A 22,174-nucleotide genomic window follows, 5' to 3' on the forward strand; every position below is an offset into this window, starting at 1 on the left:
TCAGTGCTCGAGCCACATTCTCGGAAACACACAATCCGTGAGGAGCTGCGAAGATCAATGCCTCTAATGGAGTGTTACGAATCACACCATGTTAGTTATGATACATCATACCAGGAATGCAAAGACTTGTTTACATTCCACCAGATGAAAAACTTGAGACATTTTGAGCAAAAAAAAGCGTGCAGATGTTATTAAAAGTCAATGTAGGGATGCAAATAATCACTAATCAGGTTGCTTTATTACTAGGTCAATTAATAATCATGGCTTTGATGATTATTTGAAGCAGACTACAGTAAATGATGTGTTTAAATGGATCATTTTAAACCCCCAAGTCTAAAATACCACACTATTGTGTAAATATAATGTAACAACCATGTAACAAACAGACATCTAAATATTTGCCTTATATGCACTTAAAACCACTATTTACATCTGTTTTGTCGTCAATATAAACATAATATTACAATCTCAACACTTATTCCTATAAATACACTATTTCCTTGTGAGATATGTTTATTGTGCGTGTTTTAACATGAGTTTGTCGTATTTGTAAGCTTTTATCGGGGTGTTTTGATAAACTCCAGTTTAACTTCATACACATCTCAAAATGTTTGAACATACTGATGTCACAGTTTATATCAGAGTGAAAACGAGTTTAAACCCCGTCATTGAGCTATAATAACACACTAAGCGGAGAAAAATATCACATTAAAGCCAAACTCTCGGCTGGTTTGTATTATATAATAGTTTGCGAAGCTACTATGCTAATTACCTAGCCAGCTAACAAACTAATCACAGCAGAACAGATTGGATTTATGAAATATGATATAAATGTGTACTTACTATAGTCATATCCCCACTGGCTGTGTTTAATAAGTGGTTAATAGAGCAGTAAATGAGTGTTTTTCCAGTCAGATGTGTAAAATCTCTTCACGGGACTCATCGCCCGTATCAAACTCCCTCACAGGCACCAAAAACACAAACTTTTCCATCTATCCATGTTTCGCGGTCTGGGAAAGAGGAGAGAAGATTGGGAAACGATTAAAAATGTTATTCCGATGGTGATTTTGGAGTCTCGCGTCTTTTCGCTGAGGTTTTTAGGTAAATAAATGCGATATTTTGATTGAGCAGCAGCAGAAAGTGAAGGCGCTCGCGCAGAAACAGTGTGAACTCACAGCTCCGCTCTCGCTTTACCATCAGGCCCGAGAGAGAGAGAGAGATGTATAATGGTGAAAGAGAGAGAGATCTGCCCCATTACTACTGCATCCGGGTCGTTTTTCTGTGGGATTTAGGCACACATTTCTGAAAATGCAAGCAAAAATCCTGACTTAACACTTTTGAGAAATTTAGAGGATTGCTAGACCATGCTACTCTAATAAAGAGTGTGTGCAAGGGATGGATTTGTTTATTTGGGGCTCTAAGAAATTCCCACCATGGGCCCCAACAATCCTAATCTTGTGTATTTTTTTTTATTTTGCTGTCTTAAATCTTCTTTTCTACATCTTGAATCTTAAAGGTGACCTATTTTGTCCCTTTTTACAAGATGTAAAATAAGTTTCTGTTGTCCCTCGAGTGTGTGTGTGTGTGTGTGAAGTTTCAGCTCAAAATACCAAACTAATAATGTTTACTAACTCTTTGAAACTGCCCCTTGTATGCTTTGATCCTAATTGTGGCGTTTTGGGGACTATCGCTATAAATTCAAATGAGATTGTGCTTTAGAAGAGTGCGGAGCTATAGATGCCTGTGTGTCAGCATAGTGGCAGATTCAAAACAAGACTAATGTCCTATGCTAATGAGGGAGAGATGGTCACTAGTGGGCGGGGATTTCCTCCTCTGATGACACGCATAAAGGCAGAATGTCAATTAAAGTGTTTCTGCAGACTGTTTTTATTAAGTCTGATTATAAACAATAGAATTAATTACATTTTATCATTAAAGGCTGGTTATATTCACACTTTGCTGCCACACAAATGTTTAAACCCCTTATAAAAGTTTTTTTTTTCATAATAGGTCCCATTTAATGCGATGTAAACCTTTTAAAATATATATTTTAAATGAATTCACAAGAAAAAATTTATACAAAAAATATTTAATTTTTAAATAATTAAATCTTCACCTGATTTGACTGCTGGGCTGCTCCAGGGGTGGAGGACACGTTTGTACAAATGTAATAATTGTTAAAATTGTATTTGTTCGATCCTTACCAAATATAATATATAATTTATAGAAACTGAGGTATTTAATTTGAGCCTCCAGCTTTCCAGCTTACCTCACTTTTTGATTAAATTCACCCGAGTGTATGTGCATGGCAACTAATCTTAAAATTTAATTTTAGACGTATTTAATACACCAGCTGAGTAGTTGAATATTCTGCACTAAAAATAAATACTTATGAAAACATGCACTTTTTAAAAAAAAAAATAACATATTCATTGTAATATTAAGCAGATTATAAGTACTATGTATAGTCAGCGTGAACTGAAATATGTCTATATATATATATATATATATATATATATATATATATATATATATATATATATATATATATATATATATATAGACATATTTCAGTATATATTTCATATATATATATAGCTTGCTTACATTCTAAACATAATATTTGTTGGAGTATTAATGGATAAACGAAAAAACATTAATTTTCATGTCATAATATTGTACATGGTTGTGTACAACATATGCTGGATAAGTTGGCAGTTCATTCCGCTGTTCATAAGCCAAAAAGAAAATGAATGAATGATTACTGTACATATTAGTGGTTATTACAGTGTTACTGCATGGTTGTGCTTCAGCAGCCTCTAGTGGATAATTTTTTTAATCCACTATCCGCTATAATTTATCTTTTAGCCTTAAAATATAGATTTTGGGGGTCCAATTCCTTAATAATTCATTTAAAGAAATATATATATTATATATATTTTTATTTGAATTAATAAACTTATTTAAATAAAACTAAAAAAGTTAGTGTTGTAACAGAAATAACGTAATTTTTTACAATTTGTTGCGTTTACATATATAATTTTATTTGGTATAAAGTTGTTTATATATATATATATATATATATATATATATATATATATATATATATATATATATATATATATATATATATATATATATATATATATATATATATAAAATTTATCATTATGATATATATATATATCATATTTTTTAATAAAGTAAATTGTATTGAACTAAATTCCAACCAAACAAGTTTTATTCATACAAAAACACTCAGCTAGAGCTACAAAAATTCAAAAAGCAGTCACACATGTTGCTGTATTGAGCTGGACAAGAAAACTGAACACCAGTAATGTAACAACAACAGTAATGTATATGTATCAAATGCAAAATAAAGTAAATAAATCAGTCCTTTAAAGGCTGAAGCTGATGCTGTCCTCAGTGCTCCTTCATCTGGTCGTCCTCCTCCAGTCTGCGGATCTCTCCCTTCAGAAAGTTGATGTTTTCTCTGGACGCCTTCAGTCTCTCCTTCAGCTCCGTGATCTCCAGACTCGTCTTTTTCTTTGCTGATTCCAGCTTTTCTCGAGTTCGTATCTCCAGCTCTGCAACTGTGACATATGAGGGTTTAGATCACAGGAACAGAACTGCAGGGATTCCTTATAGTATCTTCAGGGATTATGAGAAGTTTACATTAGGCCTGTGCGATGTTGAAGATAAATGTGATACGTGATAGCATGCTAAATAATGTGAAATTTGAGATGAGATACAATATTTATATGTTTTAAATTTGGGGGTGAAAAGAAAGCATCAGTACAACTTCAGAATGTGAGCAGCCATATTGTACTTTTGCATAAAACAAATCCGACATTTCAACAATAAAATAAAGGTTTTATCAACCTGAAAACATCAAGAATGATCAGGAAAATAAAAACATTTGCGTTTTTTCTTTGTATTTATGAACTAATACAGCAAAAAAAATGTTAGCCTTCGTTTTTTTTGGTGGTCAATTCCTTACTAATATTTAATTTAAAGAAATAATGAAATCGTTTCTTGATTAATTAGTTTATTAATTTAAATAAAACTAAAATATATTACATTTTGTAACATAAATAGTAGATTTTTAAGTTGTTGTTATTAATATATTATTTATAGTTTATTTAGTCTTTGCCGTCTTATTTCTTTCTGAACATAGCTTGATTGCTTGCTCATATTTCAGCATCAATACTAAAATCCAAACAGATTTTTGAACAAAAAACAAAACGACATATAGATCTGTTTGTTTTTTGAGATAATTTTGTTATCATAAGGATAATTACAAGGATAATTTTGTATTAAATAGCTCATTTGTTGCAATGTTTTGATTCATTTGGATGTATCTCACAGCCCTAGTTTAAATGTCAGCACTCACACTCGGTCTCATGTTTATAAGCGCCAAGCGTCAGCTGTCTGGTGGTGTTCAGGAGCTGCTGCATCATGGCTGTCGGGTCCTGAAATATCTGAAGGGCACAGATTTGAGGCTTGTGTTTTGAGTGCATTCATGTTATATTTTCACACAGCGCTTATCAGATGCTCACCATCTCATCGTAGAACTCGGACACGACCGTCTTCTTGGGCATGGCGCTGGAGTCTGACTGAAAGAGCTTCAGCAGATGATACAGAGTGACCTGAAAACAAAAACATCAAAACTTCAAGCTTTTCTTCATTTAATTTACTGGTTTTCAATGGATTTTTGTGGTCTTCAAAGTGGTGGAATGTTTATGGAAAACTGTAAAACAATTTAAGAATTTATTAAGCTATACAGTAATTATTCATTCATAATTTCAGGGGTTTTCCTGGCTCAAAATGAGGCAGAGGTGGTATCCCGATCATGAAAGATTTGCTACTTGAAACAAAGACATTTTGCATTATTTTTATAATCTTATGAAGTAAAACATCTTTTAAACCCTGAATTTATTATCTAACAGTAGAAACAAACACATTCTGCATTATTTTTATAATCTTATGAAGTAAAACATCTTTTAAACTCTGAATTTATTATCTAACAGTAGAAACAAACACATTTTTCATTATTTTTATAATCTTATGATTTAAAACATCTTTTTAAACCCTGAATTTATCATCTAACAGTAGAAACAAACACATTTTGCATCATTTTTGTACTCTTATCAAGTAAAACATCGTCTTATTTTTAAGCCCTTAAACAATAGAAAGATTGTTTCATTTTTTATCACATTTTTACCATTTTTCACTGTTTAGATTTTCATATAAATATAGTGCAAGTACTTTTGTTACATTTAAAGATGTAATAGATGTAATAATGCACACACAGAACAAAACAAAAGTCATATGATGTCATTTACTGGTCTCTCGTTTGGATCGATGAAGAAGATCTTAATGATGATCTCAAACTCTCCCCATCCCGTCTCTGTAATCTCATACGGAGGCTTTGTAACCACTGAAATAAAATGAACGACATTCATAAACTATGCAAGATAAAATCATCAATTAATATTAAACTATAATACTTTCATATAAACGAAATAACAAACCTCTTAAAGGATTTCCATAACTTTCATGCAGTTTGAACTGTATTTTCTTGACATAAGCAGACATGTCCTAAGAATATCAGGAGGAAAGGACAAATATAAACTTAATATACAGCATTTGAATATTATCCTTCATATTTATGCAAACATTGCTGAATATAAACCTCATTTCTGTAAGGTTTCACATAAACTGTCCATTGATGAGTGTGTCCGTCGTCTTCTCTCTTTTTGCCAAAATAACGTGCGACGTTTCCAAACACAATAGGTTTCACGATAGTCACTCCCTGAAAATAAAAACATTACATTTAATACATAAACACGCGATCAAATCTGACTGTTATTGTAAATGAGCATGCAGCATTAGCAGTATGATAGCGACCCACCTTTACCCGTCCCCCCGAATCTGGACCAAATTCAGCCATCTTCTTGAACATAGTATACAGGCAAACACCAGTTTTATAGTGGTTTCTGTGAATCAGTTTTGAACTGAACGGAATTACTGTATAGATCTGCCATTAAGTATGAAATATTTGTTCTTTAATCAATGGAGAAAGATGTGTGTAGCGCTCATATGAGCGAGAGCGGACGCTTTGAGTCCCCTGTTCAAAATAAGAGTCCCAATCAGTACCTGTGCTATTTATTTTCTTCAAGAATCCATGCTGTGTACACGGGATTTGCGAAAATTACAATATATAGTCGGGATTTTTTTAAATTAAGAACTCGTTTAGTTAAATGGCAACAAGAAATTAAAATTCATCCCTATTATAAAATAATACACTTGCTTGTTTTTGTAGATCAACGCTATCCATGTAAGTAAAATGTTTTTTCCGACTAACCAGTTTTACCTAAATTTGCCGAACAGACCACAAATAATAATTAAATCAATACAATAATAATAAAAAGAAATCCTTTACGAGATTGTGTATTCCATGTTAATAAAAATAATAATAATAATAATAATAATGAATAAAATAATGAATAAATTATAAAACACAGTGGGATGTAATTATAATAAGTCGAGAACTATTTTAAAGAACGTAACTTTTATTCTGAAGTTGGGAAACGCACATTGGCGTGTCTGGCTTTTTTGCGCGGGAATTTCCGGCTTCACCCGTTGGCGTCTCTTCTTCACGCGCAGTGAGAGCAACGAGGAGGAGGAGGAGCGAAACAGAAAATGGCGGACGGTGTTGACCACATCGATATTTACGCGGATGTAGAAGAGGAATTTAACCAGGTGAGTTTTATTTTGAACATTTATATTTAATTAATAATACATATATATCGTGCAGCACGTACATATTAAAGAGAATCGCACAGTAACGTGCAGCACTCCGTGGAGAATTAGTAGGGCGTCTGCTAACTTTAGCAGCTAACGTTAGCTACCCAGCATTGTTTTTGTATACGCGGATATTAAAATGTAAACGTAGCTATCGTAAAATTTGTTGTTTGTTATAATAACATCAGTATTTTGTTAAAGTTTCTATTTAGAGCGTGTGTTTATTACGCGAAACACAATATTTTCCGGCGCGTGTTCATTGTTTGTTGCTCGTGCAGAAAAACAGCAGGCCGAGTTGATGCACAGCATCGCTTCAGCAACACGCATCTCTGTTTCAGATCGATTAAAGTAACCCCGAACGTGTTCATGAAGTGTCAGACGCTCTTAAATGAACTGACAGGATGATGTATGATTAATTTTCACACTGATGTTTCGTTTTTATTGAACTGCAATAAAATGCAAATCATCTTGCGAAGGTGTTCAAAGTAAATGAATGTATTGTTGACAGTATTAGTGCAAATTACAAGTATTTGCCCTTTACAGGTGCTTTATGAGCTGTATGCATGTGTACATTTAATTAGAGAATAATATTCTGGACATTTAAGTTGCACGTTAGTGGTCATTTAATGTTGATTTAAAATGTATAATAACTCAATAAGTTTTAAACATATTTAGCAGTTGCATGGGGACTAGATTATATTTTAGATTTCAGATATTAAATGATTTATAAACCATCATTTGTTGGTTAAATGTTGAAATAGGCAAAAGAAGTTGAATAAAACCTTTAATGTAAAACTGAATATCTTGACTGTAAATCTAAACGAGTAGTTTCCAATTTGAGGTTCGTAGAATCTTTTAGTAATATTTTGTTTGTATGCTGTGCCAATAATAAACTAAACTATTTAACTTTTTTGTAGATTGATTTATAGCTCAATCTTCACCAAATATCAACGTTTTCATTTTAAATAAGTGGTGAGACGGGTGGGATACATTAGAAAATAATAAAAATAGTATAAAATCCAACCTGAAATCTCAAACAGAATTAAGACTAGATTTAATGAAGTGATTTTTATTAGATGTCGTATTGGACTTCCAAGATTAACCCTCGGCTTTTTACTTAAAGGTGAAGACCCCACTCAATGTTTGTACTGCACAGCTCCCCTTACTGTAAAACACATTTTATTGGACTCTCTTGCTTTTAATTATACCAGAAGACTTTTTTTTATGAAATGAACTCTTTCTTAAGGACATTTTTAACTAAGTGACCCCAGGAAAACTCTTAGAATTCTTATCATGTATTAACACAAAAATTATTTAATTTATGTATTCATTTATTTGTTGTTTTTAATTGTATATTTATTATTGAAATGTTCTTGCCATGATAAAATCATGAATCATATCTGAATCTTCACACAATTTGGCAGTGTTCATTTATAAAATGATTCTTTATTAATAACTGCAATACATTTATGCAGAATCATTAACATCAGCATCATGATGTCCATGTTTTTTTTCTTTGGTTTACATATTATCAAACACTTCGATCACTTTCACGCAGTTCTGACGAACTAAATAAATTAAGTCCTCAAAAATGACTGAACTTCACTACCAGGATAATATAAACTCAGTTGAAAATCTGAGTTCTTCTGTGAATATTTCATAATTACACTCTTGTCTCCACAAACAGGAGTCGGATTATCCTGTTCATGACCAGATTGACCTGTATGATGATGTCATCTCTCCATCTGCCAACAACGGGGACGCACCTGAGGATCGAGATTACCTGGATTCCCTTCCGGCACCTGGAGGCAACGAGGGCTCCAAAGGGGCTCCAGCTAATGTCGTCTACACCTACAATGGCAAACGGATCGCTCTGTACATCGGAAACCTCACATGGGTCAGTCCTGTTACTATAATAATAATAATAATAATATCAGTTGAACCAATTGCTTCACAAAATGATTCATTCATCAAAGCATTTGAAACACAAATGCTATAGACACCTCATTGTCAAAACTATGTAAAAGCAACAAAAACGCAGGCAAAACATGCATTAAAATGGTCTTTTTCAAACATATTGCAAATTTTAAATTGAAAGTGTGACCTATAAATGCACCCATCTCATCATCTAATAACATAAAATGTTAAGTGTATGCAATGATGATGTGTTTTTCTTTTTACAGTGGACCACTGATGAAGATTTAACAGATGCTATTCGTTCAATTGGCATTAATGATGTGCTAGAGATTAAGTTTTTTGAGAACAGAGCAAATGGCCAGTCTAAAGGGTAAGTCAACGCCATTTTTGTCTTGGTTTGTGAAAATAAAGATCAGCCATGCTCTCACCCTTACCTCTGTGGCATTTGAAACTGTCGATTTACTTTGCTTTAAAGGTTTGCTCTGGTCTGCGTGGGATCAGATTCCTCTTCCAGGAAGCTTATGGATCTGTTGTCTAAACGGGAGCTGCACGGACAAAACCCGATCGTCACCCCTTGCAACAAACAGTCTCTCAGCCAGTTCGAGATGCAGTCACGAAAAAGTGAGCGCAGAGGATTCGACAATTCACATTATCATAAAGGTCCCGTGAATTGCTTTGAAATGTGCATTTTTTTGTTTGATGTGTGACATAATTTCAGCTGAAATGTGAAGACAGGGTGGGACATAGAATAGCTCCTTCCCCTTAAAAAAAACGGGTGGGACGTGTCAAATATATGCATTTGATTGGCCAGCAGATTTGATTAGGAAAAAAAAATCATGATCCGTTTAAGATAAAGTGGCAATCTGCAACTTATGTTTTTATATTGTAAATGTGAATTTTGTTGCTGTTTTGGAGCACACTAGACTATAGATACCCTTAAAACCAACATCTAATGTTAATTTTGATTTCACGGGGACTTTAAACTTACTTAGTGAACATAGCGTTGCTGTATGTGTGCTGCAGTTTAGAAGAGTGTGTTTTGGTCTGCACAGGCACACAGTCAGGACAGATGTCAGGAGAGGGGAAGGCTGGTCCTCCAGGCTCAGGATCTCGAGGTGGAGGATTCCCTCCTGGCAAAGGTCAGAGACGCTTTCCTGGGCCACCTGGACAAGGAGACCGCTTCCCTGGGCCGGTTGGACCTGGTGGACCACCACCACACTTTCCAGGTATGAGCTTGAACAAGAGTCAGCTTTTAATTGTCAGTATAAACATCAGAACTAACAGCTATAATTATAGGTTTGCAATAGGTGGAAACAAATAGGATTGTAATTTGTTCAGATTCTGCATCTTCACTTAACTATAATATCTACAAAAACTGATAGAGAAGATTTAATAATGGAAATTCATACAATATTATACAGACTGAAAGTAGAGGGTATAAATGTACTTTTTTGTTTGGTACCAGCACGTATTGGAATATTAGGAAATGAAATGGCAGATAAATTGGCAAAAGAATCATTAAAAAAATCAAGTAAATATTAAAGTACCTTTGGGAAGGAATGAAATGAGATCAGTGATTAATAAGGAAATACAAATATTTGGCAACAAAGATGGGAAAACAGCAACACGAGTGGTGGTTTTATAATATTGTCAAAGCTGTTGGGAGAAAGGAACAATTTCATGGGAGACACAGAAAGGAAGAAGTAATAATTTCAAGGTTAAGGTTGGGTCACTGGATTAAATGCAACACCTGCATTAATGATGAAGCATGGAAACGGTATGTGTGATGAGTGCAGTGTTACTGAAATAGTAGAATGTGCACATTTTGTCTGCAATAGATATAAGGAACAACGTAATTATCTGTTCAGTAATGTTCCAAATAGGCCAGTGAATGTCATATAGACCTTCTTGGGAAAGGCCTGAGAGATAGCCTTAAATATAGAGCACTGTTAACATTTTTAGAGGACACAGGATTAGGTCATAGGATTTAGTATAGGGTTTGGATGATTCTGTCCAGTTGAGGAGCTCAGAATGGAAGATGAAGGAGCTGAACGCGTAGCGCCAGCTTTGGTCTGAGACTCTGAGGTGGATGGGTCACTTCCCAAGTGAATCAGAAAAAGTTGATCAATTGTCCTATTGAAAAATGTCCTAAATGAAGAATGGGTGATGTTTAATGTTCACCACAAAACTAGCAGTCTGAGCTCTCAAAATCATATGGTTAGTTTTGATTTCAACTTTAAGCTTTTGTAATCCCTTCTCCCCTCTGCATCAAAATATAATGCATCAAACCTTCCAGGTATGCAGGGCCTACCACGTCTTCCCTCTGGCCCACCTGGGCCCCTGGGACCCCCAGGCCCCCCTCCACCTGGACAAGGTCTGCCGCCTCCTCTCAGCGGACCCCCTAACAGAGGAGACCGTCCTCCTCCACCTGTCATGTTTCCTGGTCAGTTCGGGCAACCTCCAATGGGCCCAATGCCTCCTGGGCCTCCTCCACCGGGATATGGGCCTCCCCCAGGCCCCCCTCCACCTCAGCAGGGACCACCCCCTCCAGGACCCTTCCCTCCCCGTCCACCTGGTCCCTTAGGACCCCCGCTTGGCCTCGCACCTCCACCGCACATGCAGGGACCCCCACCTGGAGGTCCACCACCAGCTCCTCATGTCAACCCGGCCTTCTTCCCACCGCCTGGAAACAACATGCCATCATCTGACGGCAGAGGACCCCCACCTGGAGACCCCTACGGCCGCCCGCCTCCTTACGACAGAGACTTTCCTGGTGGCAGGTAATAAACGCGTCGCCCACGACTACAATTCTACTCTATAAAGTTCAAAGTGTATGTGTGCAGTCAAATGTACAGTCTTTATAGTGTACTCAGAAAGATACACAGATGATGATGAAAGTCTGTAATTATGCTTGATGGAAATATTTTTTTCCCAGTGTGAGCACATTTAGATGTCATTAAAGGGCACCTATGGTAAAAAATCTACTTTTCAAGCTGTTTGGACAGACACATATGCATGTATGGTGTATAGACCGTCATATTGGGGTGATATAAGCACACCCAGTGCTTTTTTTTCAATTTAACAACATAAAAAAACGGTGGACCAATTGGAGCGGTTTTCAGATCGACCGCAACTTTACGTAGGAGAGCGGTCCCCCCGCCCACCAATATTGATTGACAGGCGCGTCATCATATCCTCAGTTTGTTGATTCACGTCCGCCATTTTCAGCGTGAGTCGAAGCGATATCACTAAAGGAACACGCTAGCTCTATTTTTAGATGTAAGGCTCATTGGGCTCAACACAAGATCAATATTCTCCACATTATCGCTCTAATCGGAATTATTGGTTGTATCTTTAGGTAGGTTTGCAAACACGTGTACTTCTCATTGAGTCTACCTTATACTTCAGCCGTTTGCATTTCTCGCGATCCCAGAAGCTCCCTGTGATCTTAACTAGCATGCGTTTTAGAGTTCTAAACATAGGTTTCTATCAGGGTACACTCAAGTCGAAGGCTGGGCGCAGCGGACCGCTGCAGAAACCTATGTTTAGAATTAAAAAATGCGTGGCGCGACGATTCGGGACACTTCACGTTTCTGCTGCGCCACAGAGAGTGTCTGATGTGCCGTGTCGCGGCTTCGAGCGGCGCATCCGGTGCCTCAGTCAAGGTTAATTCAGTGTGCATGGTTATTAGTTTCTGTGTACAAGCTCGGCACTTGAAACTAGCACACAGTTGGCTGAAAAACTGTACAAAGACACAAATGATTTTGTACTCTCTGCTTGGTCTGTGTCAGAGTCGTACATGTACGACTAAATGGTGATCCTCTCACTCCTTCTCTGAGTCTGCCTGTCAGACTGTTGCAAACGCAGAGCGGGTGAGCTCATGGCCCCGCCCCCTTGTTACGTTGGCGGGAAGCCGAAACTAATTTACATGTGAAGCAACACACCCCTAAATCAGCGTACTGTGGACACGCCCCCAACATGACACTTTTTAACACATTATAATAAAACAATCTGAATTGTGTTTTAAACTGAACCTAAACTGGCACACTCAGAAGAACCGTAATATTAATATCAAATCATAAAAAAGAGGTAAACTATGTGCCCTTTGAAATGTTTCTAATCATTTTACGTTTCACTTTAATACTGACAGCCAAAACTTGATTACATTTTGTTAATATAAAATAATAATATTATAACAAAATAAAATTGATTATAATTTTTCCGTTTTAATTGTCCATCTTGTATGTGGATGATCTTTTATTTTGGCATCGCTTTAGTTTTTAATTGCTGAAATGTCTGTGCATCACTTCAATTTAACATGTGATGCATTGTGATTCAGCACTAACAGCACTGCAGCTCTTTGTGTGAATTTGAACCCCTGAAGCATTACAGTTCGCTCTGACTCATGCTTTTACTTTGCATGTCTTCATTAGTCAGCTTTTTGTGTTTCAGGGACATGGATGCGTCTCGCACTCCTCTGAGCGAAGCTGAGTTTGAGGAGATCATGAACCGGAACAGAGCGATTTCCAGCAGCGCTATTTCAAGAGCCGTTTCAGATGCCAGTGCAGGTGTGGAAACCATCACACCCAGCAGATATTTGGTTTGGTGTGTTATGTGGAGATTAAACCGTGTCTGTTTTTTCAGCTGATTACGGCAGTGCTATAGAGACTCTGGTGACTGCTATCTCTCTGATCAAGCAGTCAAAGGTTTCTGCTGACGACCGCTGCAAAGTTCTCATCAGCTCACTGCAGGACTGCTTGCATGGAATCGAGTCCAAATCGTATGGCTCTGTGGCAGGGTAAGGGTCTTGTGGATCTAGCTGTGTTTGCTTTGGAGGATGATGCATAAGGTTTGCATGATCTTACATATACATGATGCGTATTTTGAGACCTCGTTTGTATTACCAGTGCCATGGCAGATTTAAATCAGGGATGCAATGGATTTTAGTAAGTGGAAATTTAATTATAAATGATGTCAGAGATTTTCATGATCCTGTCAAATCATTTTGTTTTCAATGTAGCACTTTGGGTTTAAGAAAATGCATTATAAATGAAATTACTATATGAATTAAATGCAGTCCTGCACAAAAAATACATTGGAAAATGCTTAAAATTTAAAGCAGTTAGTGTCAATTATGTATAAAATATAATAAGTTTTGTTTTTTAAACTCAGACAGTGTCTATTTGTATTGTCCAGGTTTGTTCATTTATTAATTTAATACTTCATATTTTCTTTGCTTTTCATCCTTAAGCCGACGGGAGCGGTCCAGGGAGCGAGACCACAGTCGCTCTCGTGAGAAGAGCCGCCGGCACAAATCTCGCAGTCGAGACCGACACGAGGATTACTACCGGGAGCGCAGCCGAGAGAGAGACCGCCATCGTGAGCGAGACAGAGACCGCGAGAGAGACAGAGAACGCGAGAGGGAATATCGCCACCGTTAGTGGGAGAAGAAGGTGTGTATCTTTACATGTTTCTCTGTCTCTGTCTGTCTTTCCCTCCTCTTCATTCAGGATGCATCTTATCATGCAGAGCTCAGGACGTCCCAGGTAAGGTGTTCAAACAACAGTAAGTTTTTTTTATTCTACAATATTCTGACAAATGCTATCATTTCCCTACAGCTAATCTATTTTTTTTTCTTTTTATTTTATTAATATAGCGTGATCTGAATACTCTGATTCTTTTACTATTTGTGTGTCTGGTCTTGAAGCAGTTTAATGTGAAAAATCAGCTCCAGTGACTATAAACTGTCCTGCATTTGTTGCACATGTTGTATATGGGAGAGATTTATATGTATTGAAAATTATTAGTTTCTGCACTTTAGTGTTTGTCCATATGTAGGTTGACATTTGCTGCTAGTTGTAAACCTATTCCAGTTTTGTCTTGATACTGATCATGTTGCCTTAAGTGACTATTGCATTGAAGTTCAGCATGTATTGCATTTGAATTTATGAAATATCGATGTCAAAATCATTGTAGTTGGATGAGAAAAATCAGTGTCTATTCCACATTGAAACTGAATGAGCGAAATCATGTTTCTCAGGTTATGAATTGTTTCTGTAGGTGCGTTTGAGATTGACAGAATAATTGTGGTTCGGGTGTTTAAGTTCATCCATTTAAATTGTTGTAAACAGCAAATGATTGGACTCAAATTGATCTGCTTTGGCATTTTCACTTATCACCTTTGCTGTAGTCTTGTGTTTAGCTTGAGTTGTCACGGCCATATCGCATTGTTTATATACATGTCTAGTTAGTTTCTTGTGTCTAAATTATTTAGTTTCACGCACATCTGTATAGTATAATTTAAGAAAAAGCATTCTGAATGTGTCCCATGTCAGAGCAAGTTAAATGTTTTATATTGTAAAGGGTTTCAGACGTCACTTTGTGTATCTTACTAGTATATCTGGAAGGTTTAAATCATAATATTTGCAAGTTTTTAGTGTCTTTAGTTAATTTCTTATCTGGATTTGACATTTTTTGTCAGTTAACATTGCTCCGTGGGTTTTATTGTCCATGTTTGTTCATGTGAGATTTCAGTTGTAGCAGTTCTTCACTGTTTACGCTGTCAGCTTGCTTCTAACATTTATTGCCTTAAATTTAAAAACAAATCCACAGTCAGAAGTGGACATTCTGCATTTAATAGTATTATAAGATCCCCACCAATGCTGTATGAATGGAGAAGAACTGCTATATTGCTTTTCTAAAGGGGACTTAAATTATTTTTATTTACTTTTTTGTTTGTTTTGTAAAGATGTCTGTAATGATTTAAATATGATTGTTTTCATTTTACATATTTAATAAATATTTTCACAGTCAGTGTTTAAACCTATATAGAATTGAGACGCATCACTGTCAGTGTCTCAATCTTTTACTTTAAAGCATTGCTGTGACCTGTTTACTACAGGCTAAATTTGTACTGTAAATGCTGAGGACACATTAATATTATTTGTGATGTGTTGTACTTGCACTTTATTTAAATGCATACAGACCAAATCATTCAAATGTATGAAAATTATTAACGTAAGAGTCATTTTTAGCAAATAGAAAATGCATGAAGAGTTTCACTTTAAGCACAAGTACAATGTCCATTTTGTTTAGTGCAATTCTGGAGAAATAATTTAATCTTAACAAAAATTGACACTAACAATTATCTGACAAAACAATTATATGTTGCTTTTGTTGTTTTTCCCTCTGTATTATCAACTTTTACGGTATAACTCATAATTTCAGCAACACCAGTCAGGGAAAGAAATAATTTGTATACATTATATGCACTATATTGGCATCTTATTGATATTGCTCCACTGCAGTTTTTCTGAAAGACAAACATGCACTTTGGATCAGGCGAGATATTTTGCACATTTAAAGGGGCTGTGTGTATAATTTAACAATACGGTTTCACTTTTATTACACACACAAAAAAAAAGTTATACATATATTTTCCATAATAAACAGCAAAATTTGGTTGAATTTGTGTTCTGTGCTCTTACTACTCAAAAAAAAAAGAGAGAACAGCACTTATCATAAAAAACTTATCATAAAAAGCATCTTATCACAATAATATTAAAATCTCTGCAAATCACACACTTCTGTATTTGAGACTAAAAGGCCGTTTATTATTGTTATTATTGAGTTTTTTTTTTTGTTTTTTTTTTACAGCTAATAAACAATAAAACACTGACAGCCAGTCAAAATGCATTCAAATATAAAGGGATCAAGCAATTTAAATGTACAGATGACGTTGTGGAGATGCACTGCTCAATGTTAAGCCCTCTTTAAAACTTATTAAAATATAATGACTATTTAGAAAACATTTGGTTATAACATTGGTGGAAATGATTATTTAAATTTGATGGTTTGCAAACTAAGTATTAACACCAAAAATACCTCTGGTGCTAGTTATGGCATTTTTTTTTATATGTTAGGGAGAAATAATTAGTTTTATTCCATCACATTTTCTGCAATGAGCTAATCACTGTTTGCTTGGTTTACATGAGCTGGATTCACTGGTCAGATGCGCTAGTAGCACACTGAGGACAATGCAGAAAGAAAAGCATAACTAAAAATAATGTTATCATTTTCTGGTGTGGACACAGTTTTATTTCTCTTTATAGTTATCATGCTTTGTTTGAATGGCCCTGAAAGGTTAGAGCAGGGGTCACCAATCTCGGTCCTGGAGGGCCGGTGTCCCTGCAGGGTTTAGCTCCAGCTTGCCTCAACACACCTGCCTGGATGTTTCAAGTATACTTAGTAAGACCTTGATTAGCTTGTTCAGGTGTGTTTGATTAGGGGTGGAGCTAAAATCTGCAAGACACCGGCCCTCCAGGAATAAGTTTGGTGACCCCTGGGTTAGAGCATCACAAATATTCAAATGTAAAAACACCAGAAGCCTTCATAATAACAACAGGCTTTCATACAGAACAGTCAAGTCAGAAAACTCTTATGATTTCACTTTCTTTACAATCTTTTCTACATTATCAACAGCAATTAAAACACTTTCCCTTGCACACAGCCCCTTCATGCCATTTTCCTCATACCTAGTCATATTTTAAGAGGTTTATTAGGATATGTGGATGCAGTGCCCCATTTATATTGTTTTGCAGCTCTGTAAGTTTTCTTAATGGTATTTTCTGAACCGCTTTAAATTCCTGTTGTGCTTTTATAAGATGCTGTCTCGGGTTTGGACAAACTTGTGTTGTAGTAGTTTCTGATTGTACTAATTATCATTGCAAACCGACTAAAATGTAGAATCGATGAATTCATTGCAAAAGCATCCATGTGTTAATGTGTAGTGAAAGAGATCATTTCTTGTACAAAGTGGTCTGAGAAGTGAGTGGATCTAGTAAGACCCAATGTTTTAATAAGAAGTCATATCATCTTATATACATTTTAAATAATGATTGTCCGATCCTGTGTTTCTACAGTGTCCAACTTAATCACTAGAATCTATTTTTTGGTTTTCTCATTATTTAATTCACCAACTTAAATGCATCTTCTCCTATAAACCACTTTTTGGAGGAAGTTAACGTATAAACTGTTAATGTAGAAATAAATCTGTAAGTTCTTATCTAAAATTAAATGCATTTCATTTGAGGGGATTAAATGTGAAATCAAATGTATTTGATCCTTCTCAGGGATAAAGTGGACACTGTATGTTTACATTCTTCACAATGGATTTGTTGTCTATGGGGAAAATATACTAACGTAGAAATAAATACAGGTTCAGTCTAGTGTAATTTTAATTTAATGACTAGTCCAATGCTTGATATTAAATGAATAAATGAAAGTTTAGAAGTATATGCATCTAAAAAGTGTATCCAAAATATGTGTAGATGAGTTATTTAATCATGAGTGATGGATTGATATGAAAACATGAAATTTAATTGTATTGTTTTTGCACATTTTGAGATTTTAATTTCATTTATATGCAGATATATAAACATTGATTGCATGTTACTTTTCCTAAAAGCATTGAGTGCGAGTGCATCATGGAAACCATAGATGTTCAATGCTTTAGGAAATCTAACACCGTATCAGATCTACTTATGGAAAATATGAAATACCTGTAAATGATTGTGCATCAACTCCCAAAAGATCAATTGCGTTAAACTGGTTTGAGAGATCATACATGTTTTACACCCACTAAGACAAACAAATCAACCAATATAATGTCAAATCAGTACAATAAATCCCTGAATTTGTATACATCGAGTTGCATATGTGTTTATTTTGCACTTAATGTGGTGGAATTTGTATTTGTTTTACTTTATAACAATCCTGTAGTCAATTGAAATCATTCTTTATCTTCATCTTGTTCGTGTGGTTTTCATTTTCATAAATAAAGACAAAACTACCAAATGATTGCACTTCATTTTTCACTCATTCAAATCTGCAGGTGCTGATTTGTATGCATTTGTATTGGTTGGTTTGTTTCTCTATGGGACTAAAAACCATTTTTCATGTGGCCATTAATATTGGTTAACTCATGAAGTGCAGTTTCCATGTGTGCTGTTTTGTTAATGTCATAAAATAATTCTAGACGTCAGATATGAAGATTTCCTATGAGATGTTGTGCATGCAAATGTCTTAATGCTTTTGTGTTGTCTCTTCAGACTGTATTGATGCATTTGTTTCCAGGGATCAAGTACAGTGTTATGCATATTAGCATTTAAAGTTATTAAATCTCTATGACTGCAGTTAATGTTGAAAGTTGTGCCTACTGTATTTTCCAGAATATAAGTTGCATATTATTATTTTTAATCATCTTAATCTTCATATGATGTCCAAAATAACTCTTTAGGCCCAGATGGAATCTGCAGATTACTTACCCCATTATTCAGTTTATTTACTTAATGAAAATCTTTATAAATGTATGTTTAAAACATTTATTTATTAAATATGCAGACGTGTACATAATTTGTAAAGTAATTTTCTTAATGTCTTTTAGTTGATGTATTATGAGGAGAAACAAGTTTGTCTAATTTATTGTACGTGAATCAGCTGAGAGATAGATAGATAGATAGATAGATAGATAGATAGGATGGTCAAAATAATGGAAAGACGGATGGATGGATAGAACTTTACAGACGGATGGTCAGATAACGAGATAGTTAGGATGGTCAAAACGATGGATGGATAGATAGAACATTACAGATGGACAGTCAGATGGCGAGATAGATAGATGGCATAGTCAAAACAATAGATAGATAGATAGAACTACATACGGACGGTCAGATAGCGAGATAGATAGATAGGATGGTCAAAACAATAGATAGATAGATAGATAGATAGATAGATAGAACTACATACGGACGGTCAGATAGATAGTAGATAGATGGATAGATAGAGAGAACTACATACGGACGGTCAGATAGCGAGATAGATAGATAGGATGGTCAAAACGATAGATAGATAGATAGATAGATAGATAGATAGATAGATAGATAGATAGATAGATAGATAGATAGATAGATAGATAGATAGATAGATAGATAGATAGATAGATAGATAGATAGATAGATAGATAGATAGATGGATGGATGGATGGATGGATGGATGGATGGATGGATGGATGGATGGATCTTGACAACACAAAAAAAACCCTGCAGATTTCATCTGACCCTGCTTGTTTTAAATACATTGTACTGTATTTTAAACTGTATGTGATGTTTGCAATTGACAACTAAGGTCTCGTTTATTTATGTAAAACTTTGAGCAGTAGCGTATTGTTAGAATTAGGGCATCGCGATATTGGAAAAAATGAAATAAAATATTGTGATATGAATATAATTTCACCAGATCACCCAATATCTCTATTTGGAAAGCATTTATAATCTATAAATACATTCAAGAAGAAGATCGAAACAATTATCTGAGTTCAAGTACAGTAATTGAATGATAAAAATAATTAATAAAATTAATCATTTGTAAAGTCACAAATGGTACTGTTTCTTATATCTGAGTGCTTTTAAAAATATTATACAATCACAGGTATTAAAAACACATGCAAATGATGAATTATAATACAAACTCAACGTTGCATATCCTGCAATGTCACTATTGTGAATGATCACATTTGCGATATTGATGCTGAAACCATATATAGTGCAGCCCTATTGTCAGTGGAGCTTCTCTGTGATTTCTGACCTGTTTTTGTAAAATTTACACTCATTAGTTTGAGTTTGCTTAAATACACTGGGAAAATATATAAATTGGATTTACTCTATTTTTATTATTATTTTTAGGTCTTTGCGAACTATTTATATGGGCTGAATTTAATCAAATGAGTAATCTTTGACTTAGTTTCTTTACATTCAGCCCATATAAATAGTTTGCAACCTCTTGAAAAGAAAATAGTAAATATGATTTTTTCCCCAGTGTAAATTAGGTGTTTGTTTGTTTATTTGTTTTTCATCTCAATGCAATTTTGACCACGTGTGACTTATGTCTGGAAAATGCAGTAATTTCTGTGTATTTGTGAACCAAAAATTCAGACTTTAGACAATGATGAACGTATACTGTCTGCTTTAGTTTCGATGCTGTTCTGAATCTGTGGTTTTGCATGCCTGTGTATGTCTGGGGTGGTCTGAGCGGTGTGTAGATGTAGAGGGGGAAAAGTGTGTGTGTTTTTTTGTTTGTTTTGTTTTTTTCTCTGGGTTCAGTGCCCCAAAACAAACTGCCACCTTCATTTTGACACCTTCAGCTGAACGCAAGAGGAGGAGGAGGGAGACGACGCCAGGAGCAACGAGGATTCATCACACACACACAAACACCGTCACGGAGAGCGCCGGACTCCGGACACACTAAAGAAAGTAGAGTTCTGTACAATACTATATACTCACTCTCTTAATTCCCTGCATCTCTTTTTATTTTGTACTTTTATTTGGAAGTAGCTGTGTGCTTAAGTCAGTTCAGCTGTTTTGGCCAAGGAAGTGAAATTATTTGCCTGCTCGTTCAAGAGAAAAAAAAAAACACCAACTTTCACGACTGCTATAATGTTGTAAATTGTCAGTTAGCTAGATTTGTTTTTAGGATCTTTTCATTTCGTGTTTCTCTCCCTCCCCCCCTCCCCTCTTCCCATCACCCATATAATGTTTGTAAGTGTCTTTGGCTTGATTATAAATAGAATCTGTGTTGTAATAAAGTGTGTACTGTTATACTTGATTATTTAGTCAACTGGCTTAATATGCTTTATTTATTGTACAAAAATGCACCTTTTTATTTATTTATTTTATTTAGGAAGCACATTTTGGCTCTTTTTTAACTAATGAGCTATTATATATATATATATATATATATATATATATATATATATATATATATATATATATATATATATATATATATAGATATATATATATATATATATATATCTATATATATATATATATTCCATGCCTTTATATGTTTACATAATTTAAAGAGGTTCATGTAGTGTGTAAAGAACCCAGTTTAAGGAAAAATTGTGTAAATCTTTATTTTAACCTCAAAATATTTGCAAATTCTGTAGATTTAATGTTTTTAATCATTTCTGAATGGTTTTCTTGATTATAATTGCATCAACTCCTTTCAATTCTGTGAAATGCTGCTTTTATTTAATTTTTTCCTCCAAATTCAGCTTTTTTTTGAAGTGATTTTGGGTTCATAAATATATCTGCTGCATATTTTTTGCATTTGTAAAATATGCACATTTCCATTGTTTTTAGTGTGCGTGTGTGTATACATTCAGGCCCTATATTGTTTGATTCTGCTAGATTCAGAAGCTTTTAAAATGCTAAATTTTAACATTGTGTATAATTCTAGTATGTGTGCATCACTTGATAAAAGGGTAGTGCTCAATTTTTCTACATGCAACATTTGCTTAAGCAGGAATAAGTCCATCAATGCTTTAATGTAAATAGTGACATTTTATTTTTGTCTTGAGCAATGCATTTGAACACATTCCTGACTCCTG

General features: G+C 34.9%; 3 protein-coding genes across 6 annotated transcripts in view; 1 reads left to right on the forward strand and 2 right to left on the reverse strand.

The window, feature by feature from the left end:
• The window catches only part of frs2a (fibroblast growth factor receptor substrate 2a), a 41,877-nt gene extending 40,698 nt beyond the window's left edge, over positions 1-1,179 (reverse strand). The window contains exon 1 of the mRNA XM_056456232.1: positions 844-1,179. The gene's annotated coding sequence lies outside the window, so the exon portion shown is untranslated. The remainder of the gene's footprint in view (positions 1-843) is intronic.
• Positions 1,180-3,223: 2,044 nt separating this feature from the next.
• On the reverse strand, positions 3,224-6,126 carry yeats4 (YEATS domain containing 4). Its single transcript, XM_056455146.1, has 7 exons — positions 5,915-6,126; positions 5,696-5,815; positions 5,535-5,601; positions 5,346-5,440; positions 4,560-4,649; positions 4,394-4,481; positions 3,224-3,593 (listed from the first exon to the last, which is right to left on the reverse strand). Exons 1-7 carry the CDS (start codon positions 5,963-5,965, stop codon positions 3,424-3,426), a joined length of 681 nt encoding a protein of 226 aa, XP_056311121.1. The 5' UTR covers positions 5,966-6,126; the 3' UTR covers positions 3,224-3,423.
• A 531-nt stretch (positions 6,127-6,657) lies between these two features.
• Positions 6,658-21,091, forward strand: LOC130223414 (cleavage and polyadenylation specificity factor subunit 6). 4 transcript variants are annotated; one of them, XM_056456233.1, is made up of 11 exons: positions 6,658-6,765; positions 8,495-8,704; positions 8,991-9,094; positions 9,200-9,384; positions 9,777-9,950; positions 11,021-11,504; positions 13,177-13,292; positions 13,369-13,522; positions 13,632-13,670; positions 13,976-14,177; positions 20,924-21,091. In XM_056456233.1, the coding sequence occupies exons 1-10, from the start codon at positions 6,706-6,708 to the stop codon at positions 14,163-14,165; spliced, it is 1,716 nt and encodes a 571-aa protein (XP_056312208.1). In that variant the 5' UTR covers positions 6,658-6,705; the 3' UTR covers positions 14,166-14,177; positions 20,924-21,091. The 4 variants fall into 4 exon arrangements, with proteins under 4 accessions (XP_056312208.1, XP_056312210.1, XP_056312209.1 ...); XM_056456235.1 differs by having other exon boundaries at positions 9,200-9,345; XM_056456234.1 differs by lacking the exon at positions 13,632-13,670.
• Positions 21,092-22,174: the final 1,083 nt, after the last annotated feature.

Source organism: Danio aesculapii, chromosome 4, assembly GCF_903798145.1.
Source record: "Danio aesculapii chromosome 4, fDanAes4.1, whole genome shotgun sequence".
NCBI lineage: Eukaryota > Metazoa > Chordata > Actinopteri > Cypriniformes > Danionidae > Danio > Danio aesculapii.

Excerpts from the sequence above, each read along its gene's own strand:
- yeats4 (XM_056455146.1), bottom strand. The coding sequence starts at position 5,965 with ATGTTCAAGAAGATGGCTGAATTTGGTCCAGATTCGGGGGGACGGGTA. Across the intron at positions 5,441-5,534 it reads TTATGGAAATCCTTTAAGAG|TGGTTACAAAGCCTCCGTAT; the intron begins GTTTGTTATTTC and ends ATTTTATTTCAG. Across the intron at positions 4,482-4,559 it reads CCGAGTTCTACGATGAGATG|ATATTTCAGGACCCGACAGC; the intron begins GTGAGCATCTGA and ends TGTGCCCTTCAG.
- LOC130223414 (XM_056456233.1), top strand. The coding sequence starts at position 6,706 with ATGGCGGACGGTGTTGACCACATCGATATTTACGCGGATGTAGAAGAG. Across the intron at positions 9,095-9,199 it reads GCAAATGGCCAGTCTAAAGG|GTTTGCTCTGGTCTGCGTGG; the intron begins GTAAGTCAACGC and ends TTTGCTTTAAAG. Across the intron at positions 13,523-13,631 it reads TCGTATGGCTCTGTGGCAGG|TGCCATGGCAGATTTAAATC; the intron begins GTAAGGGTCTTG and ends TTGTATTACCAG.